At 37.0% G+C, this 22,917-nt stretch overlaps 1 protein-coding gene across 2 annotated transcripts in view; it reads left to right on the plus strand.

The window, feature by feature from the left end:
* LOC100544232 (uncharacterized protein C8orf34-like) overlaps positions 1 to 22,917 on the plus strand; it is a 49,948-nt gene that overhangs the window by 21,320 nt on the left and 5,711 nt on the right. Inside the window, exons 4-5 of one of the 2 annotated variants that reach the window (XM_019614104.2) lie at positions 2,716 to 2,844; positions 19,978 to 20,006. In XM_019614104.2, the coding sequence (XP_019469649.1) occupies positions 2,716 to 2,844; positions 19,978 to 20,006 (158 nt within the window). The remainder of the gene's footprint in view (positions 1 to 2,715; positions 2,845 to 19,977; positions 20,007 to 22,917) is intronic. The other variant, XM_031552884.1, reaches the window with a different exon arrangement.

Genomic DNA, 22,917 nt, shown 5'->3' on the forward strand with positions numbered 1-22,917 from the left:
TGAAAGGAGAGATATTTGTCACATAATGTAACAAAGGAGTTTTTAATTTTAGTATTCAATCATTTCTTGGATAAGTAAGTAGGTAAAAAGAATTAAGTCTTCTAGAAGTAATAGAAATTTTTAATTCTGCATGTCTTCTTCCTCAGTTTTGTCTTAATAAAGTAAGTTATTGAAACAGAAGTGTTCCATAACGTGTCTGTTTTGGATGCATTTTCACCAAAGTACTGACAGTGGTTCGTTAATATACAGACTGTGCTAACCAACAGAGAAAATTTCTGCCAGGTTTTTGTTTGCTTTCCCAGTATCCCTCTAGTGAGATACAAAACAATCAAAGATTCTGGTGTTTGTAGGACATTTCCCTGAAACTGGAGACCAGACCAAACTAGGAACTGATTCACTCTTTCCAAGGCAAAAGTCTTGAAACTCTCGTGTTCCTGATGCAGGTCGTCCACATACCAAACGACTGCTGATCTTGGAAGCTTCACAGCTGTTGAGTGGAAATGGTTTTTGTTTCTTTCAGCACCTCTTTTGGATCTCATGACAGATTTTATTTGGAAATTATATTGTTTCTCAAAAAATTCTGCCCTTATGGATTTTGAAAAATATGATTTGTTTGAAAATGGCATGATAGCATATTCCAACCTGTTGCAATTTCCTGCAGCCTGGAAGCTCTAAGCCTTGGATATCTTTGTTCATGGTTTTACAATATGAAATTGTTCTCCATTGTATTTTGGTGGTAACGTGAGGTTTCTGTGCTACGATGAGTTCTTTGTAGTGTTGTAAATGGAAAGAAAAATCTGTCAATCTGGTAGTAGGTTAGTAAGTGATGCTATAGAATATGTTGTTGGTACAATGAAGGGTGATGGGAAAAAGCAGGCAATTAAAGTTCATTAGATCTCAATGTGAACCTAAGGAGTAAAAATGGAGATAACTTGTAGAATTTCTGTGAAAGTTTACTAGATATTTCTATTTGGTGTTAACAGAACTACAGAAAATTTAGAAAAAATATCAGAAGTAACATTTTGTTTTCTGCAAAATAAAGAAAAATGAGAAACACTGAAATTGTGATACTTAGTTGAAGTTATTTATGAATAGAGGAAAATTTTTATCGCAAAAAAAATTACATGAATTCTAATGTGCATGGTCCCTTCTAAAACAGGAAGTAAAGAATTAGCTTTTGAAAGTAGTAGCAAAAACTGTAAGCTGTCCATCTGACAGGCCGCTATTTGTTACTAGAAATGACCATAGTTCATTAATTCCCTTTCTCAAAATTCCTTTTCAGAAATACGTGACTCTTTGAACACAAAGGAGAATGAGGCTGACATTTTTCACTCCAACTTTCCACTTTCCTCCCTTCTTCTTGAGACTTCCCGTGTTTCTGTTTTTCTAGTCTGTTTTTTCTATGTCTTCTCTCTTTGAGAATGTCTGTAATTGCAGATATTAGTATCTGTAAGACTTAACCAGGTTCCTGAGTGGGAGTTACAGATCAGAACAAACCCTGGATTTTCAGACTCTGTTTAGATGTCCAGTTTATAGATAATTTCATGTATGCCTGTGGGAGATAGAATTATATTTAAAAAAATATTTTATTTTTGTGACATCGGGGGGACATCGTGCCATTTCTTTACCTGGCATTTGACTTAACCTCAACTTTACCTTGTGGAGTTGATCCAGAGTGGAGCACATTCTGTATACATCCAGAGAGCAGTTAGCACTAAGGCAAATTTGAATAGCATCAGTTATTTAAAACATTTTGTACTAGCTACCAAAGCTTAAAGTCTGAGATAAATTTCCCCATACCGTTATCAAAGCACTTTGAAATTGCAAATGATCATGAGGTACCTTTGGTGTTTTTTTTTTTTTTCACACAGTCTTTAGGAGTCTGCAAGTTTTCTTTGTAGTGTTTAATGAAAATGATGTTTGTAATCATAAATTAGTTAACAGCTATCAAAATTGAAAATTAATATTTCAAAGCTGGCCAGCAGGCATTGAGTGTATCTTTGTACGCTCTGTTTTTGAAGTTATTCTTAGGGGAGTAGTAATCAACCACTGATAAATGCAGCTGGTTCTTTCTGTTGCGAATGTGAACTAAACGTAATCATCTTCACAGCAGTGTGTGTGCTTCTCAGCATGGCAATGCTGTGTTTGGAAACAACCCGACAATTGCTTTTAGTTCAGAAGTCAGTAGATCCAGAGACATTATTTTTGTTCTCATTTCTAAAAGTTGTTCAGAATGTTCATGTTCATTGATGCAGCGTTAAGTATTGTGAGTCCTAAATACCTCAGGAACTCCTCTTTATTTCTGCATTTGGACATGAGGTTAGCTTAGCAGTGAAAAACTTGCTTTGAATTTTAGTCAAAGGTTTCAGTAGTAATTAACATGTAGAAAACTGAGTTTTGGACTGAATTTCCCAAAGACTAAGTTGATTTTCTGTAAGTATCAGAATTTTTATTATTTTTTAATTGTTAGCGTCAATTATTGCTGATTGCCAATTAATTCAGTCATAGTCATCCAGAGTATGTATTTGCTCACAGATGTTTTCATTTTTCACGGTGACCAAATAAAATATTTCCAGCTGTTAAATAAGATGATAATTAAACAATTTCCACTCAAAATTCTTGAGCTTGTAAACACATTGTACAGCTATTTTTTTTCTCCTGTAGGAGTTTGAACTACCAAATCTAAACTTCGTGTATATATCTGTGTATATTTAGTGCCAAGGTCAATAGAGCATCCTAAGTGGGATTGGAGGACAAAACCGGAGAACCATGATTTTGATGAGCTAAATCATATTCTTCAAGAGAGCAAAAAACTTGGAAAAGCCCTTGAGAATCTTTCTCGCAGTAAGTTGATTGATTTTAGTTTTTTAATGTAACCATGCAGCCTGAATTGTAATCTGGAAGTATATACCAAGAAGGTGATCTCCTATCCAATTAAAAGTAAGTTCACTCACATTTGCAGTTGGATTCTGATTGAGGAGGTTTGCAGCTTTCCTACTTCCTGAAACTACTTCACCTTCACTTTTTTTTTTGGTTGTTTTTGCATTTAATTTCTGCCAGCTTAGTGAGTTGAATTTGCTCATAAAGAGATAAGACACAAGAACCTGTTTTAAGGAAAATGGCAGGAACATGCAGCAGTGAGATGCGACTCCTGTAGAGGTTAACAGATAGGTTAACCATTTGTGAAACCTTAAACACATTGGAGATGGAGATCAGACCTGAAAAACAGTGTTTCATGGCCTTGATCGTAATTAATTCCTTATAATTTTCAGAAGTATTTTCGGTAGTTTAAATAAATACTCAACTTGGTAATCTACTACTTCACAAACGAGAACCTCAAGGATTATCCCGTAAGAGATATAGTGAAACAGAAGCAGTGTTCACAGCTAGCATGCTCATAGAAGGAATAGCTCTGAAATAAGATGTTAGATTGAAGTACCTTGATGGAAGGAAGCACTACTTATCAAAGTGTGAAATGTACTCTGCTAAGATGCGTGAGAACTATATATGATGTGATCTGGGAGACATTTGAATGATAACTGTTTAGCTTCTTCTTTCATTAAGTTTTATCCCTATCACTTCTTGATTCAATGAAAAAATTGCAGATGATGTCAGAAGAAGAGCTGAATGAAAAATAGAAAATCTGTCTTGTGGATAATTTTGAGGTTGTTTTTTTTCTATTTTGGGTCAAAAGCTAAAACTAATTTGCCCAAATGCTCTCTTCCCCTAGTGCTTTAGGTTGATCACGTGAATTATACTCTGAGAATTTTTCCTATTTATATTAACTGGAGTAGTATTGTTACAGGACTCTTCAAATACATTTCCCATTAGCTAGTCCATCTGCATTTTCTCCTCTAAGGAGCTGAAACTCTTACTGACTAGGTCTCTGATTTGCAGCCCCACCATTGCTTGACAGTATTACTGTGATGTGTCTGCCAATTTCAAACCTTTATCCTTGTAACCAGGACTAACACAGATAACACCGATTCAGAAACAACTTGTTTTCAGTTTCATAGAGGGTTATTTACTGTCCGCAGATAAAATGTGATCAGAGATGAGAATTCAGTAATAAAACATAAATCCAGTCTCAGTCCTACATCTTTTGTCTTTCCTTCTGAGTGTTTTGTAGCTTCTAATAAACTTCTGCTTTCTCATATCTGACATATAGTTAGCAGCATTCTGTGCTTCTTTTTTTCCCAAAGCATTCTCTAACAGTTTTCTAATGCTGCAGTTCTTCAGAGTCCTGTGCTTGGGCTGGAGGTCAATATTCCTGGTCAATATTGTTGGAATCAGGTTTTTGTAGTTATTTCACAGATGATACATTCTTCATTAATTCTTGCTACTACTTGATGTTATCTGATGATTTGCCAAGGTAATGCAGACTTTTAGTCTTACCCCCCAGAGTGCTTTAATTCACTTGCAACTTGATGTAACGTTCACTTTCATGAATGTGCTTTCTGTTTCTTCATCCAGATCATTACTGGAAATATTTTCAGACTTCTTCATGATTCCATTTCAGATCTGACAACCAGCCCTTGAAAGCTACTCAGTAAGTGCATTTTTTCCCACCAGATGTTTATCTACCTAGCAGTGATTACACCTAGAATGTAATTCTCTGATTTGACTATCATCTAGGATAGCAAAAAAGTCTTATAATAGCTTAAGTATTTTACTACTTCTTCTTCTTATCCACTAGGCAAGTTTCCGAGTTGAGAAGGCACTTAGATTGATTTGACATGACTTGTTCTTGATTAATTCGTGTGAGCTGGTTCTTATCACCTTTCCTGTTCATTAGAGGTCCATAAACTGTTTATTTAACATTTTTGTCAAATATTTTTGCTGCTGTCACCTATAGGCTGGCTGATTAGTAATTCCTCTTGTCTTTCCTTTTTGTTTTCTAAATAAAGATGTGGTATTTCCCCTTTCCTGTCCTCGATTCCTGAAAGACAGTTACTAATAGTTCTGGGATTTCTTTAGCTAGTTTGGTAGGTACTCTAGCATGAACATCACAAGATTCTGCCAACTTGAATGTACCTGAACTACCAAAATATCTTTCAGCTTTCCATCATCTGGCCTGTAATTCACCCATCTTAGAATCACTACTGTTAGGAACCTGTGACTATGATCTTTTTTTGTAAGGATTGAAGCAGTAGAAGTATTAAATATTGAGATTTCTTTGTATCATCCGTTATTTGTTTCCCTTATCTTTGATGTAGTAGTTCTGCATTTTACTTTGTCCTCCTTTCCTAATGTATTTACAGTACCTTTTCTTGTGAATTTATTTTTGTTCTTTAATAGTTGTTATTCATTTTCACTTTAGGCTTTCTGGCTGTATCATTTAAACACTTGTCAGATTAATTCTCAACTATATGTCCTGTTTCCAATATCTGTGCTTCTCATTTTCACATCATTTCAGGAAATAACTCTGCTCTGTGTTTTGACTTCTTCCATATTAGGATGATACAAAATAAAAATTCAAAATGAAATATATGACATTTTTGGAAAAAAAGAAGAGAGATAATTTTAAAAATGAATCTGATCTTATGGTTTCCGTAAGGAGAACGAAGATATTTGCTAAATGTAATTTCAGAAGGATTCAATGAAGAGACGTATCTAGAGCATTAAAAGTTAAAGATGTGAAACTCATCCTGGTCTGGGCTCAATTATTCCTTATGGTGAATTCTGTAAAAGCTGGGAGAGGTTCCTACAGCTACTTTCTTCAGTGTTACTGCTTGCTTTGCACATGCTACTCAATGCTTTTGATTGTTACAAACGTCCATAAAGTCTGTAAATCTAATGCTATGTTTGATACTAACCTTGTTTCCAAGCAGTATGTGGCAGGCAGCGGAGTGGGCTCAGTAAATAGCTAGTTGAGTGTGCAAATGGATCAAAACATACCATTGTTGGCTTTTTACAACGCATTTAATTCTTCAGTACTTCTAACAGGGAAAAGCACCACATGAAGTTGAACATGTGAAGTTAAATGATTTTTCCATCAAGTTCTGGAATTTATTTCAGGTTTTAAAGAAATGCTTTGGATCTTATAGTGTATTCTAGGACTCTACAGACTTCATTGCCTCCTATACAACTGACACAGGCTATGAATTAAACTCTAGTTTCTAATGCTTTATTTATTGTTAAATCTTAGCTTTGAGAGAAACCTGTACATTTCACACAAAATGTACATCCTCCCAAATGCTCTCAAGACAATATATGAGTAATTTTGTGTTCCAGTACATCCGAAAAAACCCAAAACAGTGAATTCACACCTAATGCTAAAGATACGTTGAGAGACTGGAAGATAGTATTGCCACAGTTCTATATACATTGGAACTTGGTGACTGAAATATACCATCTTCCTGTGGTCAATTGTGAGTCAGCACAGAAGGGCAACAGGAAAGCCACAAACCCATGGCTGAAGCACAAAGAGTAAATTTATTTTTGTTGTTTCTCCAACTGAGGGTATCCCCAAGCAGTACTTGGGCAGAGGCGCACATGCGGGGGACACAGGCAGTGTCAATCTTGATCCATGCAAAAGGATACCTGGCCTGCTGTTTATACCTGCTTATCAAGGGTTTGTCACAGTGCTGTGATCTTCAATGTTTTGATCTTCGCTTTACCAAGCAGGTAGCTCAGGTGTGTTTGATAGAGTACTTCCAACTCTACCAAATACCTACATTATTTATACAGAGATGTTATACTTGTGAAACACACAGAGGGCAAACAGCAGTAGCTATAATATATGTATTTTTCCACAGTACTACTCTATAGATCTTGCATATTCCTAGCTGCAAAGTCACTTGAACATATTTACAGTCCTCCTTGCGAGACTTCTGTCCTCATGACCACTTCCCTCTTCCTTGCCAATCTTCCACTTTCAATCTGTTCCTCCCAACATCAACCCATTTGGAAAATCTGGGTTTTGTTTGCTTCTCCGATGACCTGTGTGTTACAGAGGTGCATTTTGAACTATCAAGTTAATTATTTAGGAGAGTCTTTGGTTAATGAAACAGCATACAGGTATATACTGCATTTCCCTTATGCATATTTCATTTTCTTTCATCAAGAGATTCCTCTTTACTGTCATTATCTTTCTTCCTCTGCAGATCATTAATAAGAATTATTATAAGATATATACTTTTCTATTTCCATTTCTGGCCTTTTTTCCTTTTAAATAGAGTTAAAATCTCCTGCATAGCTGAGGCTCTTGCTTGTAAATAGACCTGTCTTAATCCTTAGTCTTCCAAGGTCAGAAAAGTACATAAACAAAGATGGAAAACAGTGAATTGTGTGTTATAAGTGGAAGAAAATAAGGATTAAATCAGTAAGAGCTTGCTTCAAAGTAGATATGTCTGACTGCTTTGTGAACACCTTTACATTTTTTGTATGAACAGTTAGAGTACATAATGAAAATACGTACATATTTCAGTTTACACATAGTAACAGCATTTGATGATGCTTAAAGTATTCTACTTTGAGATAGGTATGTTTTCAGAGTTGCAAATAGGCATTTATCAGAGTTAACTAAAGTTTTATTAATGTATGGATTCTTGCTGAGTCCACATGTATACTAGAAATTAGAGGGCAGGAAACAAATTTATCTTGCTTTGAACTTGACAGACATTTAAGGTCAGAAAAAAAGGGTAGTAAGTTAACATTAATCGAATCTATTTGGGAACCCATGTAATTCTGTTTGAGGGAAACCCAGAAATAATGATGTTTAGATATAACCAACAGAAAAAAAAATAAGTATTCTTTATCACTTGATTTAGAGGGGGAGTAATCAGTTAATAAACAATCAATAAATTAGAAAGCCAACTGCAGTCCAGTAGGAAATATTGTTGTAAGGGTACCATGAGGAATCACAGAATTGCAGACTGGTTGAGATTGGAATAGACCTCTGGACGTTATTGATCCAGCCCCCTGCTCAAGCAGGCATGCTTAGCACCAGTTTACCAGGAGCGTGTCCAGAGGCCTTCTGAATATCTTCAAGAATGAAAGAGCTCTGAATCCCTCCAGTGTACCTCCAGCTGATATATATCTCATAATATCAGAATTAGTTGCTGTTTATGTCTATAACAGCCTTAGAAGGAGAAATGTGTAAAGATACGCAGCAAGAATCAAAATCGTAACAATAAGGGTACAGCTAGTTTAAAAAAAATGATTAGGATATTGTTAACAAAATACTAAAATATATTCTCTGTTTCTGGGTGAACCTGTGAGTATGTGGGATGTGAGATGATGGATATGCACCATGAACTACTTCAGTATATTTAGCAGTCTCTGAAACACATTAAAATGGGTTTTCACTAGTTCACTTCTACACTATAGCAGTTTATTAATGATGTACAGATTGGTTATGGAAAATTTACTTGAATGGAATGCTGCTAACATCTATTGAAGACTTCTAAATTTTCCCATTGAAACCAGATATTTCTGATGCTGATTGAACTGTAAATACAACTTGACTTTTATCAATCACCTCTTTCAGATGGCATTGTTTTAGGATGTAGTACTTTAATATTTTTTTTAGTCATACATGCTAAATGCGCTATGGTCTGTTAGAATGACTTACATATAAGTGCATGTAGTCCTAAATGTGTTCTTTTAGTTGAACCACAAAACTAGTCATCAGTCTTCTGTAGAGATTTTTTCCTTCTGTTCAGGCTGAACTTTAAAATTGCGTTATTTTTGTGTGAGATCAATGTTTGTGATTTATTGTGAGATCGACATTTTTAGATAAGCTCAATCAAACCTTTAAGGAAGATAATGTTATCTCAGTACTGTAGCTGTTATCCAGTACTACTTTTGCTTATAAAATCCATTTGCTTTTAGTGTGATTTATGAGTAGTAATACTAAATAATGATATCTTTTGAGATTGAAACAGGAAGAATGTGAACATAATTATTGCAGCTCAATTATAAAATGGGGCTTATATGGCAGGGAGATCCTAGTGATTTCAGTTATAATTATATTTTTTCCTACAGATGTTGCATTTTAAATTACTGTTATTGAGGCACGTGCCATTCTGATCCAGCATGCTTGAAATTTCAGAACTAGAGTCTCTTTTTGAGTTATAGTGTCCTTTTCTGGAGCAGTATTAGACTTGCTAAAAATTTCCTGGAGAACTGGGCTTTGTGTGACTTCAGTCTTATATGTGGTACTTTCTAATCCTAACAAGAAGATAGTTGGCATTCAGAGAGTAGCAGGAACGTGGGCTATGACTTTATGATAGAATGAAGCATGGAATGGCTTGGGTTGGAAGGGACCCTGAAGATCAACCCTGAAGTTCCAACTGCTCTGCCACCCACCAGATCAGGTTGTCCAGGGCCCCATCCAACCTGGCCTTAAATGACTCCAGGAATGGAGTATCCACAACTTCTCTGGGTAGCCTGTGTCAGTGCCTCACCACTCTGAGTAAAAAATATTGTCCTAATACCTCATCCAAATCTCCTCTCTTTTAGTTTCAAACTATTCCTCATCCTGTTGTTATCCTTAGCTAACCTAAGTTAAGGTTAGTAAGGTTAGCTATCCTTAGCTAACCTTAACACACCTTAACTAACCTAGTGTAGTGTACACCTTTCTTTAAAACTAAGAGTTGTGAAAAGTTATTCAGCGCTGATTATTTTTTCTGAGAGAGCTTGACCTAGGAAAGTGTCTGGGACTCAGTGTTTGGTGCTTTATTTGCATTTTGTATCTCTTTCATTTCATTTCATTCTCTAATTCATTGCTCACCTAATCGTGGAACCATTGGATCTACTCAGAAGTTTGTATATGAAATTACTGCAAGTCAAAAGCACAAATTCTTTTTCTGGAAATTTAATTATTACTGTATTATTATTATTATTTTTTAAGTCACCACTGGGAGAAGAGTTCAAATCAGTGTTTCTTAGATATAGTGACTGTACTGATGTAAATTGTGCTGCTTTGCTGGCGTGTGGTGCCTGTGGATTACCCTGTTTTACTTTTCCTTGCATGGATAGATGTTGGGAGGAATATTACCCAACTCAAGATGGGTTCCTCTACCAAAACTTTATGTATGCTTGTCTAATAGTATAGGGATATATGGCCTCACTGGCAACAAATAGCACTGAATTGTTACTGGAGAAAATAGGGCTAATTTGGAAAGCTGTAAAATGACTCGCTGTAAATAAATAACATAAGAATGTTTATTATGCCAGTCAGTGACAAATCTGTTACAGTGTTCCAGCACAGAAGTGACTGAGCTGGTTTGGTCCCTGTGTATGTATAGTTGAAATCAGGGGAAACATTTTTTTAGCTGCAATTGGAACATCCATTTTCTATCATTTGTAATCCAGATTTGATGTGAAATAGGCAATCTCCATCTACCTCATGTTTACTACATGATGCATGCAGGCAGTAATTTACCATTTTGCCAACAGTAGTATGGCAACCATCCTGTGCATGTGGTTTTGCTGTGAGAAATGCAAGTACATCTGAGATAGCCTTGCCCACTAGTAGGGAAACATGCTTCCTCTCATTTACAGTGGAGAGAATGCCGTGTGGCAGTTTACTACTGGACAGTTGATATATGTATGTTAAGGTATTTCTGTTTTCATACTCAAAGCAACAGTATGGTAGAAGAATATGGTAGAATAATAATGCTGTTTCTCTCCTGGTATTTGTTAACGGAACCTGTGAAACACTAGGAGTTTGGCAGGCCAGCCATCCAGAAGTTCCCTGGCCTAGACCAATCTTAAGAATGAATTTTGTCGAGTTAAGTCACAGTTGCCTTGGGCGGATTTAAGTTCTAAACACTGTGTGTGAAAACCAGATTAACCAGAATGCTTTGAATAATATGAAGGAAAACTGGCTGTTGGGATCTCTGTGGCCATCTTCTGGACGTTTAGGAAAATGCCTTCTCTGTTTGCAACTCCCATTGGGCTGAATAATGGTGTATGGTATATATTTTAGTAGTAGCTTTTTTTTTTTTCTTATGACTAGGAACACACTAGACTGGTAAGATACATGTTGTGCATTTGGAAAAAAAAAAATAAATAATATATATATATATATTAATTCAACTTATTTTTATTTTGTGTTATTTCTTCCTGCAATTATTTAAGGAACACAAAAGTAAAAATGTTAGAGGTCTCTGAAGCTTCACACCTTATTTTTTCTCATCAGAATACCTATTCTACAATTCAGGTATGTATAGAATGTGAAAATATTGGAAGTTTTTAGGCAAGCATAAAAATCCTCTGGAATAATGCAGCACTCAGGTAATTCAGGACTTGCCATTTCAACAAGACCCAAACTCATACAGTATGTGCTGTTTTGAAAATGAATTTTTTTGTTGTTGAATTTTGAGCATCAAAATATTAAAATCGCTTTCCACAGAAGAATACTACGGAGTGGAGAAGTGTTTTGTACTGCATTAATTGCATTTGTCATATGAGAGCAACAGCAAATGCAACTGTTCTACTGAGAACTGCATATGAAAAAGAGAGGCATTTTTAAAATTCAGTGAATTTTTAGCAGTGTTTTTTTTATTTTGTAAACAAAGTTAAATTTCCTGATAAACTAGAAATTAAGCCGAATGTCATAAGCAGAAGTTCTTTACTGTGGTAGATATCCTTTATAGACCAAAAAGCAAGATTTAATTTCATTACAGCATGGTGTAGATACATTTTGGGAGGTGGCTTTTTCATCAAAGGAGGTGCTATAATGCTTAGATTGTCATTTCCATTTCTCATTTCTTACTGTTTAACTATTGCAAAGTATCCAGAGGGATGGATGATGGGCATCAGAAATCTAAGATGACTGTGTAAAGAACAAGAAAAGGTTTTGTATATATACAGGTAATTAAAAAATGCCTTTTTTTTTTATATAAACAATTTAATATTTTAGATACATAAAAGCCATAAGGTGTAAGCCAAGTAAAGTATGATATGCTTTGGGGGAATCTGCTTTTAATGCAGCCATGATAATACTAATTAAAATAAGTATAAAGTTGTATTATTATGTTGTATTGGCTTGTGTGTGTATTTCATTTAATCCTAGCATGCCAGAACTTTCTTGCAATTAGAAGGTTCTTTGTTCTTCCAATTTTCTTCAGAAACTAAGCTGTTGACAGAATAAGTGTTTCAGCTGAGACTGGCTGTACCAGCACAAACAACTCCGCTCTAGATTTGCTGCAGATCAGAGATGGCAGTAGTTGTGGCTGTGGAGAGTTTCTGAAGGACTGTGAAAGCGTGTTCAGACCAATTACTTTGTTGTTTCAGCACCCTGATGGCACGGAGAGTCATTACATTTAAAAGTAGAAGCAAGTGCCCTGAATCTGTCTGTGTAATTCACTGGACAGCTGAGTGGGCTGTGTACTTGTGATGCCTGATCAAAATTCAACAACCTTAATTAATTGCCAGAGGGAGGATTTTTAAAGACATCAAATTGGTAGTTAGAGAGCTAGCTAAATACCCACAGTAAACCTTGCCTGTGAACCTTAGCTGGTCGTGGCAAACAAAAGCTCTCATCCCTTTAGTCAGAATCATAGGATCATAGAACCGCAGAATGGCCTGGGTTGAAAAGCACCACAGTGATCATCGAGTTTCAAGCCCACTGCTATGTGCAGGGTCACCAACCACCAGACCAGGCTGCCCAGAGCCACTTCCAGCCTGGCCTTGAACCCCTCCAGGGATGAGGCATCCACAGCCTCCTTGGGCAACCTGTTCCAGTGTGTCACCACTGTGTTGTAACAGTGCTTTTTTTTTAAATTTTTTTTCCAAAAAGAATTGTAGGATTACTGTGTTGCTGTCAGTCATATTATGACATAAAACTGTAGCAAATGTTGTCAGTGAGGAAGAGCTGCTCTGAGAAAAAGAGCACTTTCTCTACTTTTCTCTACTTTGAGTATCGTGCAGAGTCTGGCTTCAAATGCTTTAAATTCGGGGAAGTCAGAAACAGTTGTCCCTAGTAATTTATATTCTAGGAATATAAAAGCTATTGGATTTAAGCTTGAACAAACTGAGTATGCTAGTCTTTCTGGTATTAGCGCTTTGATGATTAGTATTAAGTTGTGATGAGAAAGAGGCAACAGTTTGAAGGAGCTGAAATACTAGGTATGAAGTTTTTTAGTGTTGACATTTTGGCTAATCCTGAAGGAGTCTGTGATCTTTATGATATTCTCATATTTAGAATATATAAAAAGCAATTTTCTTTCCTTTCTGCTGTTGTATGAAAGGTGCGTAGAAACTTTAGAAATAACTATAACGAGGTACAGAGAGCAAAACCAATAATTTGCTGTCAGATATACAAAATCAAATGAAAAAAGATTTATTTGAAAAACAAGATATTAACAGTTATAGGAATCAGAGATAACATTTTTACCATTGCTTTGTAGGATTTAATGCTTTTTTTTTAAATTGTCACTGTACTGCTTGAAAACAATGTAGTTGACAGTACCAAAAAACCACGAGTGTGCTAAGAGTTAAGAGAATGATGAAAATCCTGATTATCCTTGAATAATAATTATGGATTTCAGTTTATCCAGTTGCATTTTCAGGTTTTTTTTCAGTGTTGTAGTGGTATATGCAAGGGGATTGATTCTGTTTCATCACATTACATTCTTTTCTGCAGTCTTCTGAGTTTTTACTTGAAGAACCACTTTTTGAAAACTAGAGTCCATATTACTGACCTAAATCTGGAAAATCACTTATGTCTTAGGATTTTTTTGTCTAGTGTGCACAGGGTGCCAGTGCCGCCGCCTCTCATTTTCAGCAATGCATTTTTATTTTGCAGCTGTAGAAGAGAATTGATAGTAGGGGCAAACTTAGTGCAAGCTTAGTGCAGTAGTGTCTTGGGATGAAGTGAGCACCTTTTTATGGCTTGATTTATCCTGTTTTCTGCTGGTGGAGTTGTATTATCAGTAGCTAATGTTTCTTAATGTTAGAATCATTGAATCATTTGAGTTGGATGGGACCTTTGAAGGCCATCTTGTCCAACGTCCCTGCAGTGAACAGGAACGCCTACAGCATTATCAGGTTCCTCAGTGCCCTGTCCAGCCTGCCCTTGAGTGTCTTTAAGGACAGGACATCCGCCACCTCTCTGGCCATCTTGTTTTGTTCCAGTGTCTCACCACCATTATTGTAAAAACAAAATAACAAGAACTTCCTTATATTCAGTCTAAATTTTTCTTTCTTTAGTTTGAAAGCATTTCCCCTTGTCATATCACAGCAGACCCTGCTAAAGAATCCTTCCCCTTCCTTTTCATAGCCCCCATTTAGACAGGCTGCTCTTAGGTCTCCCTAGAGCCTTCTCTTCTGCAGGCTGAACAGTCCAAGCTCTTTCAGCCTTTTCTTGTAGGGAAGATGTTCCATTGTTTGGATCATTTTTATGTCCCTCTTCTGGACATATTCCAGCAGGTCCATATTTCTCCTGTACTGAGGACTCCACATGTGAACACAGTACTTCACGTGACGTCTCACCAGCACAGAGGGGCAGGTTCATCTTCCTTGGTCTGCTGACTATGCTTGTTTTGATGTAGCCCAGGGTATGGTTGTCTTTCTGGGCTGCAAGGACACATTGCTTGCTCATGTCCAGCTTGCCAATACCCCAGGTACTGTGCTCTATCCTTACATCCTTCAGTTTGTACCAATACTATGACCCAGTTGGAAGATGATGCACTTGTTTTTGTTGAACTTCCTGACGTTCACCTGGGTCCACTGCTAGAGCCTGTCTAGGTCTCCCTGGATGGCATCGCATACCTCAGGCATGTTGACTACACCACACAACTTGGTGTCATCTGCTGAGGATGCACTCGATCCCACAGTCAATACATTGATGAAGATGTTAAAGAGCATTTGTCCCAGTACTGACTTCTGAGGGACACTACTTGTCACTGATCTCCATCCAGACATTGAGCCATTGACCACTGCTTTGTGAGTACGATCTCACAACCAGTTCCTCATCCATTGGACAGTCCACTTATCAAACCTGTGGAGAGAAGGATGTTGTGGGGGACTGTGTCTAAGGCCTTACTGAATTCCACATAGATGACATCAGTAACTCTTTCTTTGTCCACTGATGATATTATGCCATCATAAAAAGCAATAAGATTGGTCAGGCAGGACCTGCTCTTGATGAAGCCGTGCTAGTTATCCCATATCACCTCCCTGTCTTCCATATACAAAGGCAAAGCTTCTAGGAGATTGTGTTCCATGATCTTCCCCAGCACAGTGGTGAAGCTGACAGGTTGGTAGTCCACTGTGTCATATTTATACTCATTTGAGTACTGTGTTGTCTTTTTTTAGTCATCAGGAATTTCAGCTGACCACCATGACTTTTTGAATATAATCAAGAATTGTGCGGCAACTACCAGTTGGCTTCAGCCAAATTCCCTCAGGTCTTTGGGGTGCATCTCATTGTGACCCATAGACTTATGGATGTTCAGGTTTCTCAGATGGCTGTGAACCTGATCTTCACTTAATCAAGAGGAGCATCATTCCCCAATTCCCACCTTCTGAACCATCTGCTTGAAGGCTGTGTGTTGCAAGGGCAGTTGCTAGTGAAGACTCAGGCAAAAAAGTTGTTGAATATCTCAGCCTTCTCCTTGTCTGTTGTTACCAGCCTACCTATATTGCTCACCAGGAGGGGTACGCCCTCCTGAACGTTAGTTTTCCAATTGATGTACCCATAGAAGCCTTTTTTATCCTTCTTTGTGCTTCCTGCTAAGTCCAATTCTAGTTGGGCTTTGGCCTTCCTGGTCCCATCTCAACATAGCTTAACAGCATCCCATGTTACCTGTTTTCTCTGCCTGTGCATTTTCTTCTTGCTCTCCAGTTTGACCAGCAGGCCCTGTTCAGCCATGCCGATCTCTTAACCTCCTTTCCTGTCTTCCTCCACCTGGAGTTGGACAACTCTTGTGCCCTAAGGAAAGCTGTCTCAAAGATCTCCAATCTCTGCTCTGCTCCCTTGTCCTTGAGGACAGATTCCCAGGGAGTTTTGTTGATTAACTCACTGAAAACTTGAAAGTTGGCTTTCCTAAAATTAAGCTTTCTGACCCCTCAGGAGTGGGACTTCCACCATTGCATGGTCACTACAGCCCAGGCAGCCTCTGATCCTGATATTACCAATCAGTTCACTCACATTAGTGAGCAACAAGTGCAGCATTGCATTCCTCCACTGGTACTATTACCTGGCTTGGGAAATTATTCTTAGTACATTGCAGGAGTCTACTGGATCGCTTACAACTTGCTGTGCTACTTTTCCAGCAGTTGTCTGGGAGGTTGCAGTCTTCCACTTGAAAGAGAGCCTGCGGATGTGACTCCTGTATCTGGAGGAAAAAGGCTTCATAAACATGCTCCACTTATTGGGTGGCCTGTGGTAGACCCCAATCACAAGGCTCCCATTGTTGTCTCAATCTCTCTTGCTCAGAGCCTTTTGACTTACTCATGGCCATTCTTCAGGGGCAACTGGTTTATTACAAATTCTAAGAAGCTAAGGAATGTGGAGAAGGTGGAAAATTTAGTGATAGTAAAGAGAGAAGTCCTGGTAACAGTTTATAAAGTGAGGATAGTCACCACTAGGGATCCAGTGACATCTTGTTGGTTTGCAGGGAGCTGCAGGTCAGTCAGTGACTTCTCATGCCTGCTCAACCGGCATGGCTGCAATTCATGGAGGGGGTACCCATTCTATCTTGGAACATTTTGGGTTTTTGTCCTCCACATACTGTCATTTTTGTTGCCAGTGGGAGCAGTTGGTTGTCAGGGGCACTTCTATTTGGTTTGTCAGGAGCTACGACATCGCTTGCTTTAGTTATCAGGGGCAACAGCATGTTCATTGTATGTGCTCCTCCTGTTGGGTGATGGGCAGTTGATCACAGAATTGTCACATGGTGTGCACGTTGAATGTATGATGGCCCACTCCTCTGAGACAACCCCCTTAAGTCAGCCTGGATGCCCAAAAGGAGCAACAACCAAAAATGGTTTCTCCTAGTTGCCTAGCCGCATGCGTTTCTCTTACTACTGTGATCATGGTAACCATTAACCACAAAAGCTTGCCAAGCAGGTTATGTCTCAGACGGGTGCTACTGAACAAGTTTTGAGCCAAAAATTGTTCTACCTTCTCCCAACCGCTCTGTGGTTGAAAATGCCAAAATTCCTGTGATGGTACCAACCTCCTAGCCATGTACTTATCAGATGAGTTTTTCCAGGCTTCTCAGTATACCTTTCTGCCACTGAAGGGATAGAGGAAAACACTGCCTAAGCTCCTGCACCATTCATTAACAGACTAGTCTTCTGAAGTCCCTTTTGATTGCCTATAGCCTTCTTTCAGTGACTTCATCACTGCCATCTTGACTATCAGGCTGTTTTTTATGGGCCTTAAGCCATAACTTAAAGATCTTCATGAGTGACAGTATGGTAAATCCCCCACCTCCAGAAGAATCACTATACTGAGATTACCGTAACAATCTCTGTATGGACTTTTTTCTTAGAATCCACTTTCTTTTCTCTTGATTCCATGTGATAGAGAGAGAGATGAGAAGATTTTCAGGCTTGGTTCTGTGATTGCAAATATAAGTTTCCTAATCTTTAAATCTTGTTTTAGTAAGATGTCTTCAGATACTGCTATACATCTACTTGCTTATCTAAGAAATATAGTTAGCTTGATGTCAAGCTACTGTTTGCAGTTTGGCAGGAGGGAATCACAAGGTACTCTGATCAGTTGGATTACCGATCTTTATTCTCTTCTGAATTCAGAGTAAATTTTGGGAAAACAGTGGAACTTCACGAAAACACATTGCAATAAGAACACTCCTTTAAAAACCTTGATTTTTTTTTTTTTTCTATTTTATTTGTCTGAATGTAGCAATGAGATGAGTTGGTAGATCTTTTTTGGGTGGAGTGCATCCTTGTACACAGTTTCTCCCATTTGCCATTTTGTATTTCCAGTATTGATTTTCAGTTACCAGCATAAGCATTTCAATAGTGAAAGCATTTAGCATTTTTTGTGATGGAGTCTTGCAAATGACAGGATTACCTTTTGTAGTTTCTTTTACCATACTTGAAAATAAATATTCTTAATCAGTGGGCCAACACAGTGAAAAATTGCTCTTACTTATTCATGCTTTAATTTCTGACAGCCATTCTGTGTTCTGTAACGATCTGCTTATTTTCCGACTCCTGGCTTTGCTCCCAGGTTTCAACATAGAATTCTGCTTTTCACAGAGAAAAGCATGTGAAAGCACATGGAAAGGGGACCAGCCTTTAATCTGAAGAAATAAACCTGTATCAAAACAAAATGAACTTTCTTAAAAATATAGGAACTTGCTGAGGAAAGATAATTTGTCTGTTTGAAGAGATCATTTGTGGCTGTAAAGTGGTTTGATCTTGGTTGTGCAAAATAAACCAGATGTGATGGAGAGCTGGTTTTCAGCAATCAGGGTTTCAGGGCAGATATAAAGAGAACTTTAAATTGCATTTTTTACTACTTCCATTTATCTGCGCTCCAATAAATGCCCAGCAACTTTGGGGATTGAAGAAATGAGATTTCATAACACATCGAACTCCTCTTGCACATTCGTGCAACCTGCTGCTTATACTCTATGGATCTTAGTGTGGTGCCTGGACTGAATAAAAGTGTTAAGCTACCAAAGTATGTTAATAGCTGTGAGGAGTAGAAGTATTAGACAAATGGATCTTCTTCAGTATAATTTACCTTGCTGCTGTTGAATGACTGAAAATATTTTGTTAGCTCTTTGCATATTTCTTATGGATCGATCAAGTCTTAAAATTCTAATTGCTTTAGAAATATAAATATGCATGAGAAAGAAGCAATCTAAATTAGGGATTAGCCACATAGAGTTAATGATTAAATGTACACTATTAAAAAAAAAAACGTAATTAATGTTTACCAAATAGTGAGAAATGAAAACATTATGGAAAAAGGCTTTTACTGCTTCAGTTTTTAGCATGATTTTAGAAAGAATAGTTCTCTGTTCAGCTGAAACTACATATTTTGGTATATCACTCATTGTAATCCTTAGAAGATGTCTTGATTATACTAAATGAATTAGGAAATAACTTTTAAGTATGCATTCTTCTTATGCATGGATACTTCCCCACTTTCTTCTGAACACCAGGAGATGGCTTTTCTTCATTTTTTGACTGGAAGTTCTGAGTTCAGTATCTCTCTTATCAAACCTAATAGGAACCTGGAAGTGCTTTGCTTTTATTGAGACAGAATTTTCAGTGTAATGGCATTAAACATGAGTAGTTGATCTCACAGTGTGATGTGACTGGGGCATGTAGATATGTCATAAATTCTCTGTGCACATTATTGTGCAACAGGCTAGACGTAGTTAAAGGAGTTTTACAACATGACGAAAGCAAACATAGGAAAGGCTCAAGCACTGGTAGAAAGGCCAAAAACAAGTTCGTTCTTATTTAGAGGAATTGGAAAAAAAACCAAACACTGTTTTCCATTGTACTATGAAATTTTGCAATCAGATTTTACTCCCTGTATGTTTCTTTGGTTTTCATAAAAATACTTTTATATTGAACTATGGAAAAGGAGGGGGAAGTCATACTCATTTTCCCCTGTAATTGCAGTATGGTACTGTGCTTATTGATCAAGGAGAGGTCTGCATGAGAATGTGTCCATTTGTACTTATTAAGCTGATGTTTTAATTTTAGAAAACATGTAGAAGAAGTATACTTAAGCTCACTGTCACTTTACTAGTGCATCTACTGTATGGATTCATAATGCTTTTGAAACTCATTTTGGTAATATTGCAGTTTGAGAAAGTTAAGAGTATATTTGTTTCTGGACAGTTTCACTAGTGGAACAAAATATGATACATTGTATGATACAGATGTGTTCAGAGAACAATATAGAAACTTTTCAGAGTGAGCCTTATTTCTATTTACTGTAGTAAAATACATTTCTGGAAAGGATGTTTCTAAATTCTTTTTTTAAAAAATCTGTTTTGTTGTGTTTTGTTGTTTTTTTTTTTTCAGGTATTGCTATTTCTGATGAACTTGATAAGGTAAGATTTAATGCATGCCTAATGAACAGTACAAACAGGTATATGATCATGATAAATGTAGGCAATATGAGCTAAATGTTCCTGTCGAGTTTAGAAGAAGCTTGGGTATAAAAAACTATATGGGTAAGTATGTTCTTCTTGATACATTAAGAGCTTGATTCAGGTTGGGCTGTCAGTTATACTACTGAGATTTAAGGCACTCTTAATGAGGCTGTGATGCTTCTGATCTTGGTACCATCTTTGCTTAATGCAGTCTGTTGGGTTATTTTAATGGCGTACTTTTAGAAACATTTCGTTTTGAATATCTTTTATTCATGAAGTTATATCATTGGGTAGCTTTTATACTATTAGATATTACAATTTGAGGAAATAATCAGGAGAGTTTTTACTCTGATTGGGAACGCACAAGCCATAAAGATCAGTCTTCACTTCCTTACAGAACACATCATACAGTGCTTCCTCATATGTTGCCATTTTGATAAATTACATCATTTAAAAATTCATTAACATGAGTTTTTATCTCAGCTGTAATGAACTCTATGCTGAAGCAGTGTTCCTGCTACTTTATAAATGTTCAAAAGGAAACAGTCCACTTTTCTTCCCTATTCGCACCCCTGAACAGCAGTGCACTTACAGTGCTGAGACTAATGAGTTGTATTCTTGGTGTCAAAAAGTAACTGCAATCATGGAGATAAGATAAGGGTATGTAAGACGCAGGATTGAAGTGATATAATAGACAATCTTCAAAATATGTTACTTTCTCTTGATAAAATGGAGGCATAATCCCTTTAAAAAAAAAAAAAATGCATAAGGAATTCCTTGGCATGTGGAGCTGCCATTTCAAAACTATCACTTTTATTTATCATTTAGGCCTTATTTTTGCTGGATCTCAGTCTTGCTGGATCACAGTTTTGCTGTATCTAAGTCTTCCATCCTACCATTTCCTTATCTCTGCTCAGAAATGCTGAGAAATACAATTAGCAAAGCCCTTCCATTACAACCCTTACCATTAAGAGTACTTGTGAAGAACTGGTATTTGTTTAGCTTTGTTTAAAAAAAAAAAAAAGGAGAAAGAAAAAGAAAAAAAAAAGAAAAAACTGTTTTGGTGTAGGGGGAAGACATTTTGAGTTAGAGCCTATAATCGCATACTTTTCTCCATATATAAGCTAAATTTTTGTGGGTTTTTGTTTTTTTTGTTTTTTTTTTTTCCCCAAGGCAATTGATTATTGCTCAAAAAACATTCATGTTCTGGAATGTAGTAATTTAATGAAAATTGAGGTGGAGAGCACCGTTATTGAATTTCCTCCTGTTGCAATCTGAATGAACAGTTAATTTTCCTTTCATTACCAAATGCTTTATTGTTTATGATTTAAAATAGGAAATGTTTTCATGTATTGCTAGGTGATACACTAAATACAGTTAAAAGCATGCATTGCCCAATCCTTACTCTAATTTGACAGTATTGCATCAGATTTCACATGTGATGAGGACAGGTGAAGTGAATGCTCTTGGAATAAAAAAAAAAAATTGAATAATTAAAACATTAAATATTTCAATATTTTAAAATATAAAAATATTTAGAATATTTAAACTCTTAACATGCTTCCTTTGTACAGCCATGTTCAAAGGAAAAGAGTATCTGTAGTGTTTGTCTCCATGAGCATAAGTGGACATGAGTATTCTTTCTTGTTTTGTCCTTTAAAGGTTTTTAATGGATTTAAACACTACACTTGTATGAGGAAGATACGCATGGCTAGGAGCGCTGTATGAAGTGTAACAGTGTAAATTCATGTTGTTAAACTCACTTTCCTCTACCACAGGGTGGCTACATGCATACAATGTAGCCAAGTTCATTGAAATTCCCTTCCCAGAAGTCCATGCTGATACTACAGCTTCCTCATCTAGCTTGCAGCAGCACTGAATATTTTTTCAAACCACGGTCAGGTCTGGGTTTTGAAGCAGGTGCATGTGTTAGGTCCCATGCTTCACACTGGAGTCCTTTATAAAAATGACATTACTTAGATGTCACGGGAGGTATAAAATTAAACATCATTATAAATTCTTCTGTATGCTTTTCCTTGCCTTTTTTTTTTCCTGACAGTTGGAAGCAACCATTGGAATTAGTACAGAGACCATAATTCTCCTATTTTCATTTCTCCTGGTAATTTAGCCCAGTTCTCTATCTAAGCTGTGGAAGAGACATAAAATCAGCAACTGATGCTGCAGGTACAGTGTGTAAGGAAAGAAAGTGAGAAGGGATGCCTTGTGACTCACAGATTTTAAGACTAACATGCAGTGTTAATATGATTCAAATTCTTTACTGCTGAACAGAAACTGTGCATGAAAGCATGCATTTTCCAAAGCTCTTCATAAAAGTCAAGAATTTTCTGTAAACATAAAGAAGTTGAGCCAGAATGTTGCCCTTTCTGTGAAATTTGTGGAATTTCAGTTTGGTTTTAAAAAAATAAATAAATAAAAGCTAGAGAAAAACATTAGAGTTCACTGTGAGGACATGTCCCTGGAAGGTGAGAGCTGAGATGCACACAGATGTATATGTAGAGCATCCATGGACTAGCCCTACATCTGAAGCTCCCATATGGTAGGTGAAGGCTATAACTGTGGTGCTGCTGAATAAGGGCACTCATGGTGATTCTGTATTCTGTAGAATTTGCAGCCCCTAGAAGATGCTATTTACCTGAAAGCCACAAACTGAACTGTAGTATGTGTTCCATTGTAGTATGTGTACATTGTAAGGTACACTGAGGTAAAACATAGCCAGAATGTTACAGTGCAGAAATGTTTCAAATGGGCTTGTACCCCTTGCAGCAATGTTTCTGAACCAGACCAAGCCCCAAACAGGGACTCACACACTTTTCCTCTTGCCAGTTAGAAAGCAACTGAAATAACATTA

Source organism: Meleagris gallopavo, chromosome 3 (genome assembly GCF_000146605.3).
Source record: "Meleagris gallopavo isolate NT-WF06-2002-E0010 breed Aviagen turkey brand Nicholas breeding stock chromosome 3, Turkey_5.1, whole genome shotgun sequence".
NCBI lineage: Eukaryota > Metazoa > Chordata > Aves > Galliformes > Phasianidae > Meleagris > Meleagris gallopavo.